Source organism: Phaethon aethereus, assembly GCF_964289735.1.
Source record: "Phaethon aethereus genome assembly, chromosome: 1".
Classification (NCBI taxonomy): Eukaryota; Metazoa; Chordata; class Aves; order Phaethontiformes; family Phaethontidae; genus Phaethon; species Phaethon aethereus.
In genome coordinates this window covers 97,593,413-97,614,722 of record NC_138575.1, presented here as the reverse complement: position 1 = coordinate 97,614,722, position 21,310 = coordinate 97,593,413, and the positions used below count along the sequence as shown (strand labels likewise).

The following is a 21,310-nucleotide window of genomic DNA, read 5'->3' as shown; positions in this document are numbered from 1 at the left end:
TGGGATGTATAGCATTGGTGAGAAAAAGCTTATGAAAAGAGGAGAAAGGTTTTCATCAACGTGATTTAGCTTTGAGGTGGATGCGTTTTTGTGAGCAATTTTATATGCTTTCCTCTTAAGAAGATGGCAGATTGTTAGCCTCTATAGGCAAGTTATATAGCAAGAATACTTGGATGCCTCTGCACAAATGGCCTGAGGCTGATGCTTGGTGTGAATGTCTTACAGCTACTCATGTTTACTGTCAGGGAAAGCACACATTTGATATATGCAAACAACTAAACTGTCTTTGTTAAAACTTGGCCAAATGAGATTTAGGAACTAGTTGCAAAAATGCATGGAGCTTGTATTGAGAATTGAAATCTTTGGTCTGATGAACTTGAAAGGACAAGTCAAGAAAAAAAAAAATCATGATTCATCACTTGGGGGGATGTTAAGCATGTGTGTGTGTCACTAGTTTAATATTTACTAAAATGGTAAATTGAATTGTCCTAAAACATTTTTTGTAAATCAGCAAATGAGGAAAGAAGTAAATGCTTTGCCTACTGGATGGCTGATGATTTTGATTCATAAGTTTTCGGAAGACACATACATTACATTTTCTATGGAAGTATGATTTGAAAGTGGGCTGTAGTTAACAGACAATATCATAGACATCTGGCTTTTAGCAGTCTTGTATAGAATTTTAGATGAGTACTCTCTATGAATAAAAAGGTCATCAAGAGTAGCACTACTACAGTAGAATCTCTGTTTGTGATTGTTTCCTTTTGTATAGCAATGATTGTTTTTAAAGCAAATTACTGGAATATATATTCTTTTATTTTCATCACAAGTTGACATGTATCTTAGTTTTGTGGTAGAATGAGTTGTTGACTTCTTTTTCAGTAACCGTAAGCTGAGCACCTATACTGTCTATTAATTAAGAGTAGCAGAGTGTCCATTATGATAAATGACTATTAGTAAGTACCTGACAAGTATCAAATGTTTTAGTTATTGAATGGAAATTGTATACTTGGTCATCAGGTAAATACTAATCATTTTTTTTTCCTCTGTCTTGAAGTGCAATGAGAGGCAGAATTCTCCAGTGACTTCCCCGGGATCTTCTCCTCTTGCACAAAGAAGAAAACCACTTCCAGACCCCCTGCAAGTCCCACATCTTAGTCTTCCACCTGTACCTCCTCGTCTGGATCTTATTCAGAAGGGAGTAGCACGGTCACCATGTGCTAGCCCAACTGGATCACCAAAGGTAAATCTTACTGATACGCAAATATTGAAAAATTGTATTTGGTTGTTTTCAAGGTGAGCTCGCTTTTTTGTTTTGGAAGATAGACTATTATGAAATTTTCCATGTGTATTTTCTTTCTCAGGAGTTTGCTCTGTCCAAAAGAACTTTAATTCCTTGTAGTTTAGCAAAACCACAGATTAGATACATATTGATTACACCTCTTATCTGTCAAGGTCGGGTTGGACAGGGCTCTAGGCAACCTGATCTAGTTGAAGATGTCCCTGCTCATTGCGGGGGGTTTGGGCTAGATGACCTTTGAAGGTCCCTTCCAACCCAAACTATTCTATGATTCTCCCTCAGCTGACTTTGAGGAGTGCCTGTCCTTTTGCATAATACCTTATGTTGGTCAAATGTGACCTCTGTTTGATGATTGCATTGCACTGGGTTATGGTCAGAATTTTAAAGACATTGCTGTAATGGGTTAATTCTGTAATAAACCCCAATTCAAGAAAGTAAACAGAAATGAAAGTTTCCTCAAAACAGATTTTAAGGTCATTATCTCATTTAAATTATATGTTGTGGTCTGATGATGATGAATGCTCAATTTCACAGTATACTTACAAGAAAAATATGTGCAGATACTCTGCTTTCAAAACCTTAAGTGGCATATATTAGGACTCAAGTTTCAAGGGAAATAATAATGACTCTATAGCTAATAAACTGTATGCTGTGTTATGTAAAACTAATGATACTAAAGAGTTAATGATTTTTTGAGTGGATAAGCATGAATGAGAACAAAGACTGTGTTTGTTGCTCTCTATTATGAGTTGATCATTTTGTTGTGATTGCTGTATAGAGAGGGGGAATTAGATCTGCCTTTTGATTTTTAGATGATGAATTCAAGTTCAAAACATGACTTGAAACTTGTGTATTCATAATCCAGTATGAAGTACCCTATTTATTTTGTCAGGTTTTTACTTCAAGCTTGAAAAATCAACCTCTTATTAAGATTCTAGCGGTTTATAATTCAGAGAAAAAAAAACAGATGTTTGAATAGTTTCTTTAAGCTTCTTTCATCACTTTTTGTATTATACAAGGGAATTTATAATACATTTGGCACATTGATTAAAAATAAATTTTACAGCAGCATATTTTTACAAAGTTCATGTCTCATAAAAAACAGAAATTCAGAAATAGCATTAATATTGCTTTAAATTTTTGGTGACATTATTTTGAAAATGCAAGGTTTTTTCCTTGAAACTTTTCCTGGAGGGAAAAAAAAAGATTTGCAGGAATGAAAAGGAAAGAAGATGGGAGCAACAAGGGATTTTTTTCATACCTTAAAAAATTTCATATTAAAAAAAAAAAGACAATTTAGTACTGACAAGACTACTACTTCAGTCAAAAAACTCTTCTTTGTTTCTGCAATGAAAAACTATAACTATGACCTATAACAAAAAATTTGGACCTAGCCATTAAAGTCTTGCCTTGACAGTGAGAATAACTATTTTTCTTAAGTAGAAGCTGAATTAAACACTGCTATATTTGATATACTGTCCTATTTATCTGAATAGACCTGGCAGTACAATAACTCTTATTTTCAATCTAAGTAACATGTTGAGGTGCTGCTCGAAGACTAGTGGTGGGTTAGCCTGTGAAGTGAGAGCAAATACTATTCTTACTTTAAAACTTTTGTGGCCTCCGTCTCTTCAAGTGGTAACAATAATATGCAGGCTTACCAGAGTCCATGAAAATTACATCTTCCAAGGGAAATAATCTTCCCTGTATTTCTTATGGTAGCTGGTGGTAAGAGGAAAAACATTTCATAATAGACCAGGCCCAAGTGTTATTTTGTCAAATGCTGTTAGTAACTCACTCCTAATGAAAATGTTCTGTTTTTACCAGATTTGTGCTCTTAGAAGCTATACATCTACTTGGATATGTTGTTTGGTTTTTTTCTTCTGGTAACTTGGTTTTCAGCTTTTTCCAAACATTCCTCAGAATTCATTTCAGCAGCTAAATAAGTGATTCAAAGTATCAAAGCAAAGGATTCTGGAAAAAAAATTTACGGGTCAGATAAATCTGCCTCAGTTTTCTTTTCTCACGTCCACCTCCTTCCTTGGGTTAGTCATGCAACAGCAGAAATGGGGGCATGCTGAAGAGAGGCCAGGTTGTCTGCAGAATGCAAAGACAAGACTAACATTTAAACTACTGGCAAGTACGCTTGTGCTGCCTTGAAAATATCTCAAGCCATACTTGATCATGTGGGAAATATAGTCTATATCTAACTTTTTGTTTAACTTTCTGTGTTGTTTAGTCTTCTCCTTGTATGGTGAGGAAACAAGACAAACCTTTGCCAGCACCACCACCTCCCTTGCGTGATCCTCCACCACCCCCACCGGAGAGACCCCCTCCAATTCCACCAGACAACAGGATAAGCAGGCACCTGCATCATCCGGAAAGCGTGCCTTCCAGAGACCAGCCGATGCCCCTTGAAGGCTGGTGTCCCAGAGATGTGTTTGGGACAAGTCAGTTAGCAGGATGTCGAATAGGGAATGATACTTCTCCCAAACCAGGACTGACTGCAATTTCAAACATAAATGGAAGGCACAACCGTCTAAGTTCTGATCCAGGATTTATGAGGAAACATAGACGTCATGAGCTGCCTGCAGAAGGTGCCAAGGTATGAAATGAGCTAGATGTGTTGAATCCTAATTTGATAACCTACTGCAGCATTGTTTTGCACTGGCCAAAGTTACGTTTATATTGGTTAGTGTTGATCTGCTGTTTCCAGTTCTTTCCTGTAAGTACTTAATAATAAGCTGGTCATAAATAAATGGTTTGTTAAATACTGTGAATTTGTAAAGCAACAGTACATGAGGGTCTAAGTTACAATTTTGACACAAAACCTTCAAAAAATGGCATGGAGAGAAAATTCTAGATTTCCTATGTTCTTTTAGCAAATTATTCATGCAGTTGGTGCATGATAATAATATAGCACTATATGCTGTAGTATAGTAATACAGCATCTCAGGTCCACTTTGGAAGTGTCTTATGCCAAAATTGTGTATGCAGGTGCTGATGGAATAGTAGATATTCCAGTTACCTGTGTCATAGGTGAGGTGAGGACTTGGAACTCCTTCAATCTGTAAAGTATGCAATATCTACAGATGATGTATACAAATATACTTAAATTGTCAGATATATTGTGTGCATTAACATAAAAAGCTAAATATTCTAAAGGTCAGTTGTGCTGTTCATCAGTAAAACATCATTTTCAAAGGAGCATTAACTTAGTCATGATGTTCACTGTGTTCTAAAGGAGAAGTTCTAACCTGCCTTGACCCTAAGAAAGAGGAAACAAATACATCCCAAGACAAGCTAATGTAGAATCATTTATTGTATCTTTACCACTGGCTGCATGGGCAGTATCCTTGAAAGTGTTCAGTGGCACAACCCCAGTATTATTTGATTTAGTATTATCATCAATATTCTACAGCTCCCTTTTTCTTTGTCAGTTGTTTACAGTAATACACATATCTTCAGCTAAATTTTTCCTTCTTTGTACTTAAATTAGAACTCCAGCTGCTGGAGTTGTACATTGTTGTAATTTGTCCATGGCAGCTTTTGACTTCTCTTGTACAAATGTCCAGTGTAACGTCCAATAATCCATTTTCAGTGCTGAGGGTGTTCAGAGTTGTCACTTGCTAGACAATCGGCAGAAAGGTTGCATGGTTTAGTGAGGGGACATCTACTTGTCACCCACAGGAGAAGTATGTTTTCCTGTCCTTGGTTGCAGTGAATAGTATTGTATGTCTATAACTATGGTGTTTCTTCTGCCAAAAAAAAAAAATTGAAGGATTGTTTCTGTATGTTAGTTGAAGATATCTGGGGAGGAGAGCGTAGGGGGAGTAGTTCTGGCATTAGGCAGCTTCAGACAGCTTGCAAGAATATGTACTGTTGGGGAGGCCTAGGTTTGAAAAGAGATGAAGTGGTGATGGCCTAAGAAAAAATTCCTAGTTCTGCTCTAATCAGTTTTATCAAAGCAGCTGAGTTAATTTATTCATAAAACAGGTTATTAACTCAAAGCTGCTCTTTTCTTTTTTTTTTTTTCCTCCTTGAAGACTAAATAGCTTGTGCTAAGAAGGATGGGTTTGTGGTTAAGTCACGGTAGTTAGAAATCATCAGGTTTTCTATTTGCTTTTCCCAAGGTTACAAGCTATTTAACCTTTCTACCCCCATTTTAATTTTTTTTTACATGGATATTTTGGTTATTTTGAAAGTATGTTACTGAAATTCGATTAGTACTGGTAAAGAACATTGACAGATATGATGAAAGGTGCTTAAGAGGTCCATGATGTTATATATAATTAGAATGTCCTTTTATCAGCATTGAGGCAAACCACCAAAATTTTACTTACAGCTAAGCTGTTGTTCAAAATGCTGTAGCTTTTCATCTGATTTTAAAAGGATACTGGGTTTATGTCTTCATATAGCATTCCAGTTGTGGTCTGGTGCAGTATTGAAGCTGATGGAATGAATACTTCTCAAATCAGAATAATAACTCAGTGTAGAAGTGGCATTGTAGGCTGGAGAAGTTACATATGTATTTAAACAAATGCTGTTTGAACTGTCATCTTCAGGTTACAGATCTATGCTATTTGGTTAAATGGAGCAACTGACAACTCTGAATTACCATTTCAGGCTGTGTGCACATTCACAAGGGAAATATTTAATGAATTTTTATCCCCGATTCATATATAAATCTTTCTGCTATTGGTAAAATCCAAGAATCAGAAAGTGCGGTGGGTAGGACGTGGATTCTGGCAGGCACTGTATCAGAGTTTTAAAAACATCAATATGTTTAGCATGCTGTACCTGTTGTTTTCCCACTGTACTTATCTCTCTCACATTGATTGGTTTGCAATCTCAAAACCTTAATTTTCCCCCAAGCAGTTCAGCTGTAACTGAGTAGTCCATCTAGTAACCATGATGTGGAACTTCCTCTTTTGGTGAAGTTTTAAGCTAACGTGTTCTGCAGCTCCAAATGGGGTGAGCTGAAACAGGTATGAAAGAGTGACTTCGGATAACAGCTCCATAGCATGAACTACTAGGAAAACCTTTACCCGTAATCTTCTCAAGGTCGGTTTTGTTGATGAACATCCATGGTGATAAACAGGAAGAGGGACCTATTGTAACACTTCTGTGATTTTTAGGTCTTTTCAAATGGCCATCTGATAAATGAAGAATATGATGTCCCTCCACGGCTTTCACCACCTCTTCCAGCTGCCTCCATTATCCCTAGTATGAAGTAAGTTAACTTTATTTGTAAAAGAAATGTGTTAACGTTAGATAATACACCGATTCTCTGGTGCTAGAAGACAAACGGGAAAAAGAAAGAAGTAAAATGAATGAATATAACTTGGTGATACATTTTCCATTAACTTTAATGTGGTTCTACAAAGGAAACATAAATTGTATTGACTAAGTGGGAGCAGTTCTAATGTTAATTGAACATACTACATTTTGCTAGGAAGAGAGAATAAATTATGGCAGATCTTGCTCACAGGCATTTGGCTGTGGGAGCAGACACTGGTTTTGCTTCTACTACTACAGAAGTGTGGTCAGAGCTATTTATCGCAGGAGATGAGAGATTCTGGGAAGGTACTAATGATAAAGAGCATGATATGTGTGCATTCTGCCCTCAATCTAGTCATGCTTTCTGGGCTTTGTACGCAGGGAGCCCAGGGTTCACACCAGTATCTTTTCTTTGTTGTGGCTGAAAAACAAAGAAAAACATTTTATACCCATTTTAAATGGAGTCAACCTCCCTGAGTTCCAGAATATGGTTTAGGAAATTTTGTCATTTCAAGTTGTAGACTATTCTTGTCTTCCAGTAACATGGCTGTTTATTTGGTACCAAGACATTGCTGTGCATAGCAAGTGTCTTTGGACTCTGAATCACACAGATTTTTCTGCCCAACAAGAGATATTTACATTAGAAAGCTTGGAAATGCTATAAAGCTATTTGTCAATATTTTGTGGTTTTCTAAGGAAATCAGAGCTTATCGCAATGTTTGATGTTATCCTACAGTTTCTTTCCCATGTACTGCTTGTGATTCTTGCTGTCAAATAAAGTAATTGGGCAGTCGGTACATATTAATACTGAGAATTTTCTCATTAGTGTGTAATTTTGCCATATCTTCAGCACTCACTCCGTTGTTCAGTTAGTGGTAACATAAAAGACACATATATTTCAGCATATTATTGATATGTTGGGATTTTTTTCTTCCTAAGTGCTAGAATAAAGGTGCAGTGGAGCATTGACTTTCATTCAGAGACATGTGTTCAGGTGGAATAATTGCTGAATTGAAGCTCTCCATAGAACCATAGAATAGTTTGGGTTGGAAGGGACCTTTAAAGGTCATCTAGTCCAACCCCCCTGCAATGAGAAGGGACATCTTCAATGAGATCAGGTTGCTCTGAGCCCCATCCAACCTCACCTGGAATGTTTCTGGGGGTGGGGCATCTACCACCTCTCTGGGCAACCAGTGCCAGTGTCTCACCACCCTCATTGTGATATTTCTTCCTTTGTGTACATTTCTTCCTTATAAGTAGTCGAAATCTATGTTTACTTTCAGTTCAGAAGCAAATTTTAGAACATTATCCAGACATTTTTGTAATTAAATGTTGTGATGTAATCTGATTGAGGTAGGATATCACAGTAGTACCATTTGGATACCTCATGTAATCAATCCCCTCTATAGATTGATCTCCTTGGATTGATGACTACTTCCATGATACAGTGCAAACCCTGGGATGTTCCACCGCCTGTCAGTCAGAAAGAGAAAACAATAAATCCAAAAGACAAACTAAATACTTTCATATTCCAAAGCAAACTGAATTCTGAAGAAGGGAAGATTCTTATTTTTATTTTTCATGGTGTTGAAATATCAAAACATTCTGCTTCACGAAAATCCCATTTTTTACTTGGATTTTTGCAAATGTAGCCTAGTACGATGTATACATACACCATACAGTGTTCATTGCTACAATATCTTGTGAACTTTCCAATGTGAACAGGCACAAAATCCATGTCAAGCCAATCCAAAACTAGGCTGTGTGAATTTAGCTTGGTCAAAAGAAACATCTTCATTAGCTGAAGTCTTCTGAATAGAAAACTATACTAGAAAACTAATAGAAAACAACCAGAAGAAAGTCTTAATTTGGTAAAACCAAACTCCATAAGCTTTTCAGGAGGAAATTAACTTTTACTTCTGGTTTGTTTTCGTACTTTAAAGAAATATACAGCATGTTTTAAATTTTGAATTTTAAAATGTAAAAATATCAATATATAACTTAGGGTTCAGAAGTTCAAATGAATTAACAACTACTAAAATTTCACATGGAATGACTGTTAAAATTAAAAATTGATTGTTGTATGTTGTTTCTTGAAACACTAATATGTCTATTTAAAATTTATTTCAAATTAGGTTTTTGTTACTACTAGAAAATACCCCAATAATCTGTAATAGTGCATGGCAATATGTAAGTGGAAAAACTGGGTGGTGGGGAATCTTCAAAATCTTCAAAAATAGCAAGTTTTATAGGTTAAATATTTCTACCAACCATGACAATAGCTTTCAAAAAGATAACGTAAATAATATTTAGCATGATTTAATTTGAAATGTCAGAGTGAATATTGTTACAGTGTATTTTTCCTCCTGTTAAATTGACTGCAATAAGCCCTCATAAATATGTTGAATTGGACTTAATCCAAAATACTCTTGCTTTCCACAGCTGTGCTACTGCAGTCAGTCTAGTGCAAGTTTCTAATTTTTTTCTACTTTCCGTTCTCTGTGGAGTTGTGGCTTGAGAGCTAGTTTCTTTCATAAAGCTGCAAGGCATTTTATTTTTTGTAGGTATTATCGTAAGTCTGTACTTTCACAGGTTTGACTGAAGGATACATTGACCATGAATGAAATATCTTAGTCTAAATAGTGAGGAGGCAAAATGACCATTAGTTGAAACGTCACAATTCTAAAATTTCTCTACCTAACTTGTTTGATCAGTCTTTACTGAATAAGACACTACAAATATGACTTTTAGTAAAGAAAATACAATTACATTAATATAAAAGCACTAGTGTCTTTTTTCTGGAAATGGTGCCGATTTATTTATTTAGTTTCCTTTTACTAAATTGATCATTATTAACCACACTATAATAATGAGCTGCTAGACTTACAAGCATCCGATTTTTATTTTCTACTCAGCCGCTATGTTGCTGACCCTACATGTTGAAAGAGTTACTCTTTTTATTGGACTGCTGCAATTATGTCAGCTTATTTTTAGCAGCTTTGATCAAATTGCTATTTTAGTCTTGAAAAAATAAATAAAACTTTTGTGTCAAACATACAGAACCGTTCTTCCCCCAAACTTAGAAATTTTCGAGTTAAATAGTGTTTGTTTTCTTCCTGTAAGAAGGTCCCATTTTGCCACGTCAATAGAAAATCGGCTTCTTTGTCTCGAAAGTGCTTTATACTACCGTGGTATTTTCTGTGAGAGCGCATCTATTATTAAGTATATAATGAGACATCCAATTCCAAGTACCTTTTGTATTCTATAAATATATTAGGAATATCTTTTTGCTTTGAGGTAGTTGAGGGAAAAGTAGCACCTAAAGGTATTTCTCCTCTTGCTATCCCTTCTGTATTGCTAAGAAACTTTGAAGGTGAAATCATAGTTCCATTAAAGGCAACTGTGGCTTAGAAATTCTGCTTCCCTTGAAATCAGCCTTTGGCATGGTGCTACTAACGTGCAGGTTCTAGACGTCAGAGATGATGTTCTGGAGGACACAACGTGCCCTTAGCTCATAGCTTGACAGGCCAGTGAGTTTGGATGCATCAGCTGTTCTGTCGTAATTCTCGTCGCGTTGCAGGCTTACTCTGTGACAAATAGAAAATTGTGTCCTCCTCTTACGAATGAAGGTGAACTGCTTCATGTACCCTTTGGTTTTAAGGGTAGAGTGCACTCAGGGGCAGTTGACTTGATCATGTGGCCCATATAACTTAACACTTATTTTTCTGAAACAGTTTGCTTGAGGCCTTAGAAGAGTAAAGCTTTTGTCTGCACTAGCAAATAGTACTCTGCATAGGACGGAAGAGTTGATAGTAAGGGCCTGATGTCTGTACCATACACGTTACGGGGCAGCAGTTCAACTAGCTGTAGTCTTGCCCCATGAATGTGAACAGTCTTTAGCAATTGGAACATAGTACGGGCACACTTGGAGTATATCATGTATTGTAGTTTAATCTGGAAAGTATTCAAGTTAATGCACTCCTCGGTGCAAATCAAAGCATGGTAAATGGGGAGATTAAAGGGATTCATTTCAAAAGCACAGTCCTGATCCAGACTGAAATACATGGACTGCAAGTTTATCCTGCCTAAGTTCTGTGAATCAGTTTACCAGTAAATGATGGAAGGGGAAACTTCCCTTGAAATACTTTTAAATAAGTGTGAGATGTTGGTTTCCTTGGAGTTCTGTTTACAACTAAGCTAGACATTAAGTGACTCGACAAAAATGAATTCTCACATCTTTTCCTATTTTGCCTTTGACCCTTGGTGCTCAGTAGTATAAGGGAGATTGACATCTATCCTTCTGTTCAACAAACCAGAAAATACAAAGTCATCACTTACCAGAATGTAATTCTGACTTTCAGTTTTAAAGTATTTCCACTTAAGGAACAGGAAGGGGAACTAGAGAGTATATAAATACAATGTACTGGTCAGTTCTGTATTCCTCTGTACACAAATCTTCTAAAGATGTAAGAGTAATGAAGTTTTGTAAACTGTTAATTACAGAGAGTTTCACCAGCTTGATAAACAGATGCCTAAGTGTTTCATGTCTTCGCTTACAATGACAATGTTCATCTGTTTAGTTACAAAAACCTGTAAAATATTTGTCTCTTTATCTTACTAGGTGGTTTTGTGTAGATCAATAGAGTTAGTCTTAGAATGATAGAGATTTAATAAAACACTTTGATCTTGAAGTAATTTCAATAATCATGGAGAAAATCGGGTAGACCTCTAGCAGAACAATGCAAAAGATGTTTGGAGTCAAATACTGTTATAACTGGAGGAAATTGGAAGAGCAATATTATTTTCAAAAAATAATAATTCTGAATTATTAATAAAATATAATGTAAATATAGGACAATTATAGGACCCTGATGGAGAGTATATTGGCTGTATGTTAGTACTCTAACTCTTCTACTGCTTTACAAATAAAAAGCACCTTTCAGATATTAGTCACATAGCAATATTTACAACCTGGAAAATATTTTCCTTACTTTCAAGGTAGGGAAGGAGAGTCTTTACCTAGTGTGAAGGACTTGTCTAAGGCTGCACACTCTTCAGAAGCAGGAGACTTGGAACTTACATTTTTAATAATAGCTCCAAACCAGTAACAATTTCTCAGCAGTGCAGTGATGTTGGGAAATTGATTTTGGCATATGTATACACACTGGTATCCTGTGAATAAAGGTATAGCTTTGTTACAACATAAGTTAGGTTCTTGTGTCTGCTGAATAAATGAGAAAAAAAGCAGGGGCATGGTGAAGAAGGGAAAACTTTTTATGTATTCCTTGAGTATACTGAATTTATTTAGTTTGTAAATTGTCAGTAAGTAAATCCTGCAGCTTCCTGTCTGAGAACTGTTTCTATCAGGAAGCTGATAAGACTAGCTATTACAATGCCGTACTTAGTTCAGGTGGTGATTAGGCTCTCAGTTTTACTCTGTAGATTTCCTTAAAAAAAATTAACATAATTCACAGTGTTCCAGGAATCAAAATTCCTGGAATCAAAATAACCAGCTTCAGATAGGGCCTTCAGAGAAGGGGGTTTTTGGTGTTTTTTTTTTTTCCCCAGGAATAGCCTTTGAAGAGGGCTTCAAACAGTATTACCAGTGTGGTTTGGTCAATATTGGGTGTTTCTGGTGTAGATACTAATACTTCAAACATTGCTATCTGCAGAAGTCTGCAATTCAATTTGTGATTATTTTCAAAAAACACAGGCTTATATATACTTAGAGACACACACACACGTGTGTGTATATATATATATATATATATATAAAAAAAAAAAAAAATCTCCAGAACATGCTGGATTGCCGTGTAAGAATGATTGCAGGTCCACAGGAATGAGAAAATCTATTCTTTGTAGGCCTTTCGACTGTCTACCTAAGAATGCTACAGAGTTCCCACTGTCCTGGTACATTTTTACCTTCTGTTCTTTAAATGACCACACAAGAGTGACACAAACATCTTGTCCATCTAAGAAATCAAAGGTGGAAAAATGAATTTCACACTGCATTACTGTGTGGAATTTTGCTCCCTCTACAGAGGGTGGCTGAAGAGGTTGCAGTTCAGTGGCGTAAATCATCTTTTGCCTGTCTTTGGCTAGTATGTCATTGCAAAAGAAGTTGGATTCCCATCTTTCATGAGCTTGTTTCTGAAGTCAAAAGTATATTACTGATTGAAGGAAAGAGTGTCTGAGAAGTTAGAAGTACCTAGGGAGCTCTAGACTTTGTTCAAACAAAAGCAGCACATCAGCCCCCTTCCTTCTCTGTTTCTCCCTTTATTTATTTCTTCATTTAGTGACTGGCTAATACTCATGGTAGTTAGTTATGCATTTTTGTTCATGGAATATCTGAATGTTGTGAAGTCATGTGGCATCATCTACAGTAAATAGGGAGACACATGTTTTTCCTTTGTGAAGAAGTGTGCTGTGTGATTCAGGTGCTTCTCGTGTTGAGAAAAATGAGATAGGCCTGGCCTGTCATTTCAGCTCTTGCCCTTATGATAAAATCAAACGAATTAGACCACAGGAAGAGAAAGTATATCCACTCCCTTCTCATATTTCCTTACAGTCCTTAAGAACTTCCCTAAATGATGTATGAAGTAGATGTATCTTGTAATGTAGCATGTAGTTCAGCTCAGGGGCCATTAGGCATACTTTCAAGCCACAAATCAAAATGGCTGTGGATGCATTGCACATCTTTATTTGAGGTCCTCCAGCTATTGGCTTTTTTTGTGGCAAACTTCTGTTTGTGGTTTTCATGTATGATCAAGCTGAAGTTAATTTAAGTCCTTGATGGGAGCTTTTGTATCTCAGATGTTTTGTGAGTTTCTTATTTATCTTAATGTATTGGAGTAATTGCTATAAATGGAGGGGCTGTAAGTATAAAAGAGTAGATGATGTTAATTGCTAGACCTATAACCTAGTTAGCTATATTTCATGAGGGCCAAAAGGTATGCTGAACTTGTTATTATCTAACAAAATTACTTTCCCCATACTGCTCACTAAATTGAAATTTTTGTCCATCATTTTGCTTACACTCATGTAACAGAAAACTAGATAGGAGTTAGGTTTTAATTTTAAAAGAAATCTCTTACCCAGCAGTATTCTCCATGATGGAACTTGTTACCTGTAAATGGAGGTTGTAAGGTCTACCTCTTTCCTGGGCCTCCCCTGCTTTCAAGAAGTGGTTTAAATCACTGTCTGGGAGGATAATTAAAGGCAATTATTGTTTGAAGTAAAAATAATTTAAAATATAGGCAAATTCTGGGAGTTTGGTAATGTTATGGCAGGAACAAGACTTCACTGAAAGGGTGAATGTCTACTGCCTCACTGAGCCCTGCTAAATACTATTTGCCCTGAATTAACTTTTGTTTAGTTCTTTTTGATAAGTGCCAACAGGTTAAGCCTTGTAAGTGCCTATTTAGTACTGTAATTCTTTGCAGTTCTCTGTTATGTTGTGCTTGCTTAAAGTAGCTGTTTAACTCTTAAAAGGTCAGCTGCCCTTTTCTTTATGCATTCTCAGTGACAAAAAAGCCGGGAAGTTTACAAGTTTTAATCTGATACGGTGTTTTTGTTACCGTATGTGTACCAGATATGTATTAAGGATGTTGAAGCTAAAGAACAGTATTTTCTGTAATATACTGAGGTCAATTATGTAACAGTCAAAGCAAAAGTGATCTTTTTCTCATCTTCTTAGGTGCCCTGTTCCTTCAGCAAATTCTGTGTCTGATAAATCAAGGGATCACACAGATGATGATGATGAATACAAAGTTCCTTCTTCACATCCCGTAATACTGAGCTCACAACCACCTCATAGTCATAATATAAAACCTCTTGCTCGGTAAGGTCATTTAGCAGCCTTGAAGGCAACTGATTTAAAAAAACCTCTGCTTTTTCCAAAGTTTAACTGGATTCAACATTTATAATAATAGTTAAGCTTGCCCGCCTTCTGAAATGTCTTATCTTTTCAAGCTTGGATTACTTATGCATCTGTTTCATTTGACCACAGTCATAAACCTGTGAGGTTTGCTTTATTGTATCTCTGTTGTGTCAGAATTGGATGGTTTTGCTTTTGAATACCATTTCTGCGATTGATCCTTTTTTCACTTAGGTTGAAGTTTCAGAACTGACCAGAAGATTCAACCCCCGCAACTCTTGCAGATTTAATTTTTAAGAGCATTGTGTGACTGAAATTCCCAAAGTGAGCTTTGAAAATCTTAGACTTTCACATTTCATATAATTAATTTTAAGAAGCAATGCAGTACTGAAAAATATGTGACTTGGCAGCTGTATGTACATCTCTTTTTGTCCCGTGTGGACTATGTCTTTTTGGCTTTTTGAGCCAAAGGTTTCACAGTATGTTTTCTTTGTGCTTTTCAGGAAGAGAACCTTTTTTTAAATTCACATTAAATACATCTTTTTTGCTTTAAACATGTTCTAATGTAGTATCTCCAAACTTTCACAGTTCTGAGTTATTAATGGATTATGGCAAGGAGATTTGGAGCCAAGGGACACGGCAACTGAAGGCTGTGTCATTCCTGGTGAAATTCTTGGTCTTTGACTCATATAAAAAAATCTTAATGTCTTGGAATTAAGAGAATAAGTCTTGGGAAAGAGAAGGGCCAGTTCTGTACTGGTCTTGTAGGTCAAAAACCTATGATATTAAAATGAAGTATTGATCTAAAAAGTTCAGACTCTTCTGCTATTAAAAAAATGCAGTGACCTATTGCCATTTCTTCCTCTTTTTGTCAGAATGTGATGTCAAGGACTCACCATCAATAAAGCTTGACATGTTTCTTACCCCAAAATTAACCAATTACAATCTTTAGACCCCTTTAATCTGACATTTAGACCAGCTGGGAAAAAGGTCATAGTCTGATCACTTCTTGCATGCAGGTTGAAAGTTCTGTCTTTTATTAGAAATGCTGATCCAACCTTCAGTAGGTTTGAATATTACACAGTTGGCTGAGCTTCATGGTCTTGAGTACTTAAATTCCTATCTATCCTATGAGATTAAAAAAAAAAAAAAAAAAGACTAAAACTCTCAACGTTGGCCAAGAAAAAAATGGCAAGAAACAAAAAAAAAAAAAATATTTGAAGGTTCTAATCCTTTTTACCTATGCTGGTTTTTTTATCACTGTGGTGTGGTTCTGCATGGGAATGTCTTTCTGTACCACGCAAAGTCACCTAACAAAGGCTGAGTTGCTTGCATGACTAGAGTTACACAGGATGTAACCTTTCTAAAACAAGAAGTCTGCAGCAGAAGAGCAGTATGTGAAGAGATTACCTTGGTTTAGCAGCTTCTGAGGGCTGTGTCTAGGTTAGTAAGTAGTGTGGTGCTATAGGAGTGGGTCTGTAGAAGGGACTGTTGACGGCAAGGACCCCACATCCACGCTGCATGTTTTAGGAGTTTTTTGATTCAGACTAGCCCTAACATGGTCCTGTGGCTGGAGTACTCTGCAGTGATTGCAGCACATTGGATGAGCTCTTGCAGGACATCTTTTGAGTTAACAACATCCAGAAGCAATTTGAGTCTGCATGCTCTGAGACCTCTCTGCAATGTAAACTGACGTGCTGTTAAGTGGGGATGACTTGTGGAGATTTGTTTCAAATTATGCTCCTGACCTGAACTAAAACACTAGTATCTAGATGCACACTGCAAGATTCTTGAGAAAATAACCAGCTGGAAGACTAGAAACTTTTCATTTTCCAGTATCCTTCTTTTGCAGAAGAGTTGAGTGTTTTCAATTGTTTGGTACAAGGATTTCACCAGGCCATTAGAATTACTAATAGAGGCTGTAGATAGAAAGCTGATTTCATTTGTCGATTATTTTTTAGCTAGCATACTTGGTCTTGTGCTTATGGTGGGTGTTTTGGCATTAATCCAGGACTTGCTAGAAATACCTCAGTTTACCATTTAGGTTGCTCTATGATTATAACCAACAGCTCTTATTATAGATTCTGATAAGAATTTTAGCTCAAAACAAACCATTTGAATTTTAGCTCAAAACAAAGCATTAAAAAAAAAAAAAGAAAATCCTACTGAATATTTGTGTATGAATATATATGATGTTCCATATACTTAAAATGTCTCCTTTTAGCTAATGTCACTGCTTATATGTGAAAGCTGGGATAAAGCTTTCAAAAAGAATATTGATTTTGGTTGATGCTGTGTTCTTTTAATCTCAGAGGGAAGAGAGTATCAACAAAAGCTTAATTTGTCAGTATTGTTTAGCAGAAGAGTTTACTATTTTATTTTTTAATTGTCATAGATTTTTAGCACCTTTCAGTTGTGTCCCCCAGTGTCACTTTCTCTTATCTCTTTCCTAAGTGTTGCTTCCTCAGTTCTTGGATAGTACTTCAGAGTTTTCAGTAAACTGAAGAGCGTACAAAATTTCTTCTGAATATTTTGTAGTTTAGGAACTATGTCATGCTTCCATCCTACCTCCAAATTTGTAGTGCCTCTAAGAGTCTTTTTTCTTTTACCGGTAGATATGACAATGCTAAAAATATTGCAAGATTAATGCAAAAAAAAATTCACAGTCTTATTTTCTGGCAGATCAGTTGTCTGTTTTTTGTTACAGCTGATCATCTCTTCCCAGGTATGGGACAAGTTCAGCAATGAGAAATGGAGGGAAAGAATTTCAGCATTACTAGTTAGGCTGCTATTAGAAGAATGATACTTTATTATATTCACTGACTTTTCCTAATAAAGCTTTTTCCAAAAGGAAAAGTAAAGGACAGAAGGCTTGCTTGTTAGTACTCATTTGCTGCTGTTCTTTCTGGTGCTTACTGTTGATGTAAACAGGTATTTCAGCATCGTTTGTAAACTGATCACTTAACTGGGCTCATTATGACCTGAAGACTTCTGAAGTGGTGTTATGTTAAGTTATGTTAGTGCCTGTGGCTGGTTAGATTATTGAAAATGTAGAAGATACAAATCAAAGTAGAAAGTATTCTCAGTTATGTAGTGTATATGCTGAGGAGTCAAAGGAAGTGTTGCCTCCACTGCATTTGGGAAATTGAACCAATCTAATTTCAAAGCTAGAAGCACCACTTCCTCTACTACTTCCCTGGGGAAATTAATTCATAACAAAATAGCTCTTACCGTTATATTTTTGTTTTGTTTTTAAAATCTTGTAATTATTCTTACATTGATTTCATTACTCCTAGTTAAAACTCTTGGGACCGCAAACACAATTTTCACTTCCTCTTTCCTGTTTATATATTTTAAATGATTCCAGACCTTTATTCATCCCTCCTTTCCATATGGCCAAAGCTGATAGGTTTATTCATGTTCATACTATTGGTAAAAACCCAAGATCTGAAATTTTAGCTGTATATAACTCTAGCAGACTTGCCAGTATTTAGTAATAATGGTTCATCGTGGGTTGGGATTTTTATTTTAAAGCTGGAATTGTTTAGCATGGTGGCCTTTTTCCAAAGAAACTCTCTGTTCTTTCTGAATATGCAGGGTCCACAGTTCCAATGGTAGGAGTAATTTCCCAGTTCTTTCACATTTATTTAAACAATATTTAATATTATGAAAAGACTTTTATTCTGTGTTTTCCCTGCAGTATTTCAACAGGCAAGATTATAGGCAACTTTGTATTGTTTGGTTGAGAAGATGTTCATATTTAATTTGATACTGTTGTTTGATTTTGAGGGTGTAATATGCTTCCATTTTAAAAAAATAGTAAACTGTGGTAGAAGTATCAGTGAGACTCACCTTTTTGATACAGAAATGAGTAGGCACCTGCAAAACTGCTTTAGCTAGTTCAATTTTTTTTTTTATGTTTGGCTAAGAGTTTAGTTGAAATTTGTTATTGCTAGTAGTGTGTTGTGGTGTTCTGTTTGGGGTTTTTTTGTTGTTGTTTTGTTTTATTTGTTTAATGACTTTTCTGTGTACTTCAGCATGGATGATTACCAAAATTTACATTTCCCGTACCATATTTCTGCTAGGGAAGATTCAACAGCTGGGAAGGCAAAATAGAATGATTGAGTCTGTGACTTAACTGTGTGAATAAAATAATGACCTCTGAAGTGAGGACTATGTTTAATGTTAGTTCTTCCTCGATCTTGTACTGCAGCCTTGAGTAAGTTATTTAAGCCATGTCAGTATCCCACTAAGAAAGCAATATAATCCTTCAAAGGAGTTTTCTTGATGGTTTACCAGTATCTGCTCTCAATATAAAAACTGTGAAGTTTAAAATTGCTGCAATTTACTGTCTTTCATTTGTTTCCACATAATGGACTGCCAACTAAGGTACTTGGTCATTCTGGGAATTGATACTTGGATAAGTGGTTGATTGCTTCCTGTTTAATGTATGTCTTCAGGGTGTGTGAGAATGGTCAGTGTGCTGGAGTAACGAATGGGGGACACAGCAATACTTCTGAGATGAAGAAATCAAAACATCCAGAGTTAGGTATGTTTTTATTTTTCACTATTTAGCAAGAAAATTTACTCTGTGCTGTTCTAGGGGTACAGCAAGAAAACATTCACTTCTTGTGATTGTGTCATTCAGGAGATGTCTATGACTCGCCTACTGTTCCGGTACCTTTGCCACCTGCACGACCTCCTACCAGAGACAACCCAAAACACAGCTCTTTGCTCAACAGGACACCCTCCGATTATGATCTTCTGGTGCCCCCTTTAGGTTGCAGACTTTTTGCTGATTATATTTAATGGTTAACATTGCCTAGATGGACCAAATGCCATGTTCATTGAAAAACAAACAATGTTGAGTATGTTAAGAGTACCAAACAAGCTATGGGCTAAATGTTACAGCTGTAAGTCAATAATTGTGTCAATGATCTGTGCTTGGTATCTGTCTGTAAGGTCTCATGCAAGATGGACAAAAAGGCATACTAAAGTTGTATTCAAGCTATAAAGAAAAGTAAAACTGCTTTCCCTAAAATAAATTGTAATTTTTTGTCCTTTTAATATGAATTTGAGCATTGCAATTTAATGCAAGAGTGGAGGCTTTTTCCTACTGTAGCTTAAATAATTCCATTTCTTTTATCAAATACAAAGAAGAATGCTGAAGAGGTAGTGTTTAAGTCAAAGAAAATGAAATTAAACTAATGAATTAATTTCTGGGTTTTTTTCCCACTATCAAGGGCCACTTCAAAACTCACTGCTGCCTACAGTCACCAAAAGCTATCTTTTCCAACCCTTATTTCTGTTCTGTTCTCCTACACAAAAGTTAGTGAGCTCTGCATGCGTACCGGTGCTGGGCTTGGCCACCACCCACACCTTCATTGATAAGTGCAGCTGCAAGATTGTTAGACTGTATGTCATCTATGTGTCATCTTCCAACTTTCTGGTTCCATAAAGCCTTTTGAACATTTGCCATGTTCCTGCACTATACTCTCTCTGGTCCCTGAAGTGTTCCTGAGTTGCGAGAATGGAAGGCAGAAAAACACACGAAAATCACACTGCTTGGTAACCCCAGTCCTGTCTTCACCACCTTTGTGTAAGGGGTACATTCTTTTGCCAAGCCGTAGAAAATTGATTTTATATCTGGGGTCAGAGCTTTAGAACAGCAGATAAAGGTAATACTGGCATAAATGTAGCAGATTCAATGTAGTCAGCACTGGTGTTTGAATATAAATATTTCTGCTTAGCCACTGAAACATAGCTGTTATTCTACAAGGTATTCAGTGGAGCTTTCATTACAATACATACTTTGCAATTGAGCCACTGAAAGAAATCTCTCCCCCCATCCCAGGAAAGAAACTGTGCACTGCAAAAGGTCATTCAGAGCATGACCTAAAAAGAGGATTGTGCGTAGTAAGAGTCAGGTTTACAGTTTCATTACCGAGTCACCGAACTGCTACATGAATCCTTAGGATTAAAGGCCTCAGCAGCCAGAGAGAAATAAATTTTAAGCTACACTCTTTATTCTACAGTCCTTAATGAAGTTTTGTTCATCTAATAATTCTTTTCTAAAATGCAGGCGAAGATGCATATGATAGCTCACCCCCTTCACTACCACCACCGCCACCACCGGCTCGGCACAGCATGATTGAGCACACAAAACCTGCTAGCTCAGGAAGCCGACCTCCTTCAGGACATGAACTGTTCCTTCATTCTGGTAGGAGTACAAAGGAAACATGTATTTTATTTCATTTTCCTTTACGTCAGGAGCTTATCTGTTCTGTGATAAAGTTGTCATCAGACTTCAGAAGTCTCTTTTGTCTATACTTCATTATACGAAATATTAAAAACACCTTATTTTTTATTGGTGGAGATGAAACAACTCAGAATATAAAGAGACTTCACTTTTCATTATCACAAAGTAATGAAATAAGGTCAATATTTCTATACCAGGCTAGACATTTTGGTAGATTGTACTTTTCTAGTAAGGGTTGTTACTCATGAAGTGTCAAGTTTTCTCTTGTAATCTGTAATACTAGTCTGTATCCTTTTGTCAATTCCATTGTTTTCTATAGTAAAACATAATTCATAGGTTTTATTTTCAAGTTGGAACTTGGGGAAAAGAATATCCTGCTTTGTTAGAATTGTTGTAAAATTTTGCTGCAAAACTCTATTCAGGAAACTGTGTTCATAACCTTTTTGATAAGTCAATTTTTCACCTATTTCTCCCCATGAATCACTGTGACACTTTTTCAGTCTGGTGTTTTGCTTGTAAAAGGTATAAAAGCTCTGTTCACTATTTATGAATTTTGTCTTTGAGTTGAAAAGTGTTTGATTGTCAGGATAATTAA

The 21,310-nt window shown here is 36.2% G+C and overlaps 1 protein-coding gene across 1 annotated transcript in view; it reads left to right on the top strand.

Annotated features, from left to right (window-relative positions):
- Positions 1 to 21,310, top strand: part of CBLB (Cbl proto-oncogene B) — a gene marked incomplete at its 5' end in the record, with an annotated part of 127,178 nt that overhangs the window by 97,525 nt on the left and 8,343 nt on the right. The window contains 7 exons of the mRNA XM_082011107.1: positions 1,058 to 1,243; positions 3,540 to 3,905; positions 6,439 to 6,533; positions 14,277 to 14,420; positions 18,917 to 19,005; positions 19,105 to 19,236; positions 20,539 to 20,676. Coding sequence (XP_081867233.1) covers positions 1,058 to 1,243; positions 3,540 to 3,905; positions 6,439 to 6,533; positions 14,277 to 14,420; positions 18,917 to 19,005; positions 19,105 to 19,236; positions 20,539 to 20,676 — 1,150 coding nt within the window. The remainder of the gene's footprint in view (positions 1 to 1,057; positions 1,244 to 3,539; positions 3,906 to 6,438; positions 6,534 to 14,276; positions 14,421 to 18,916; positions 19,006 to 19,104; positions 19,237 to 20,538; positions 20,677 to 21,310) is intronic.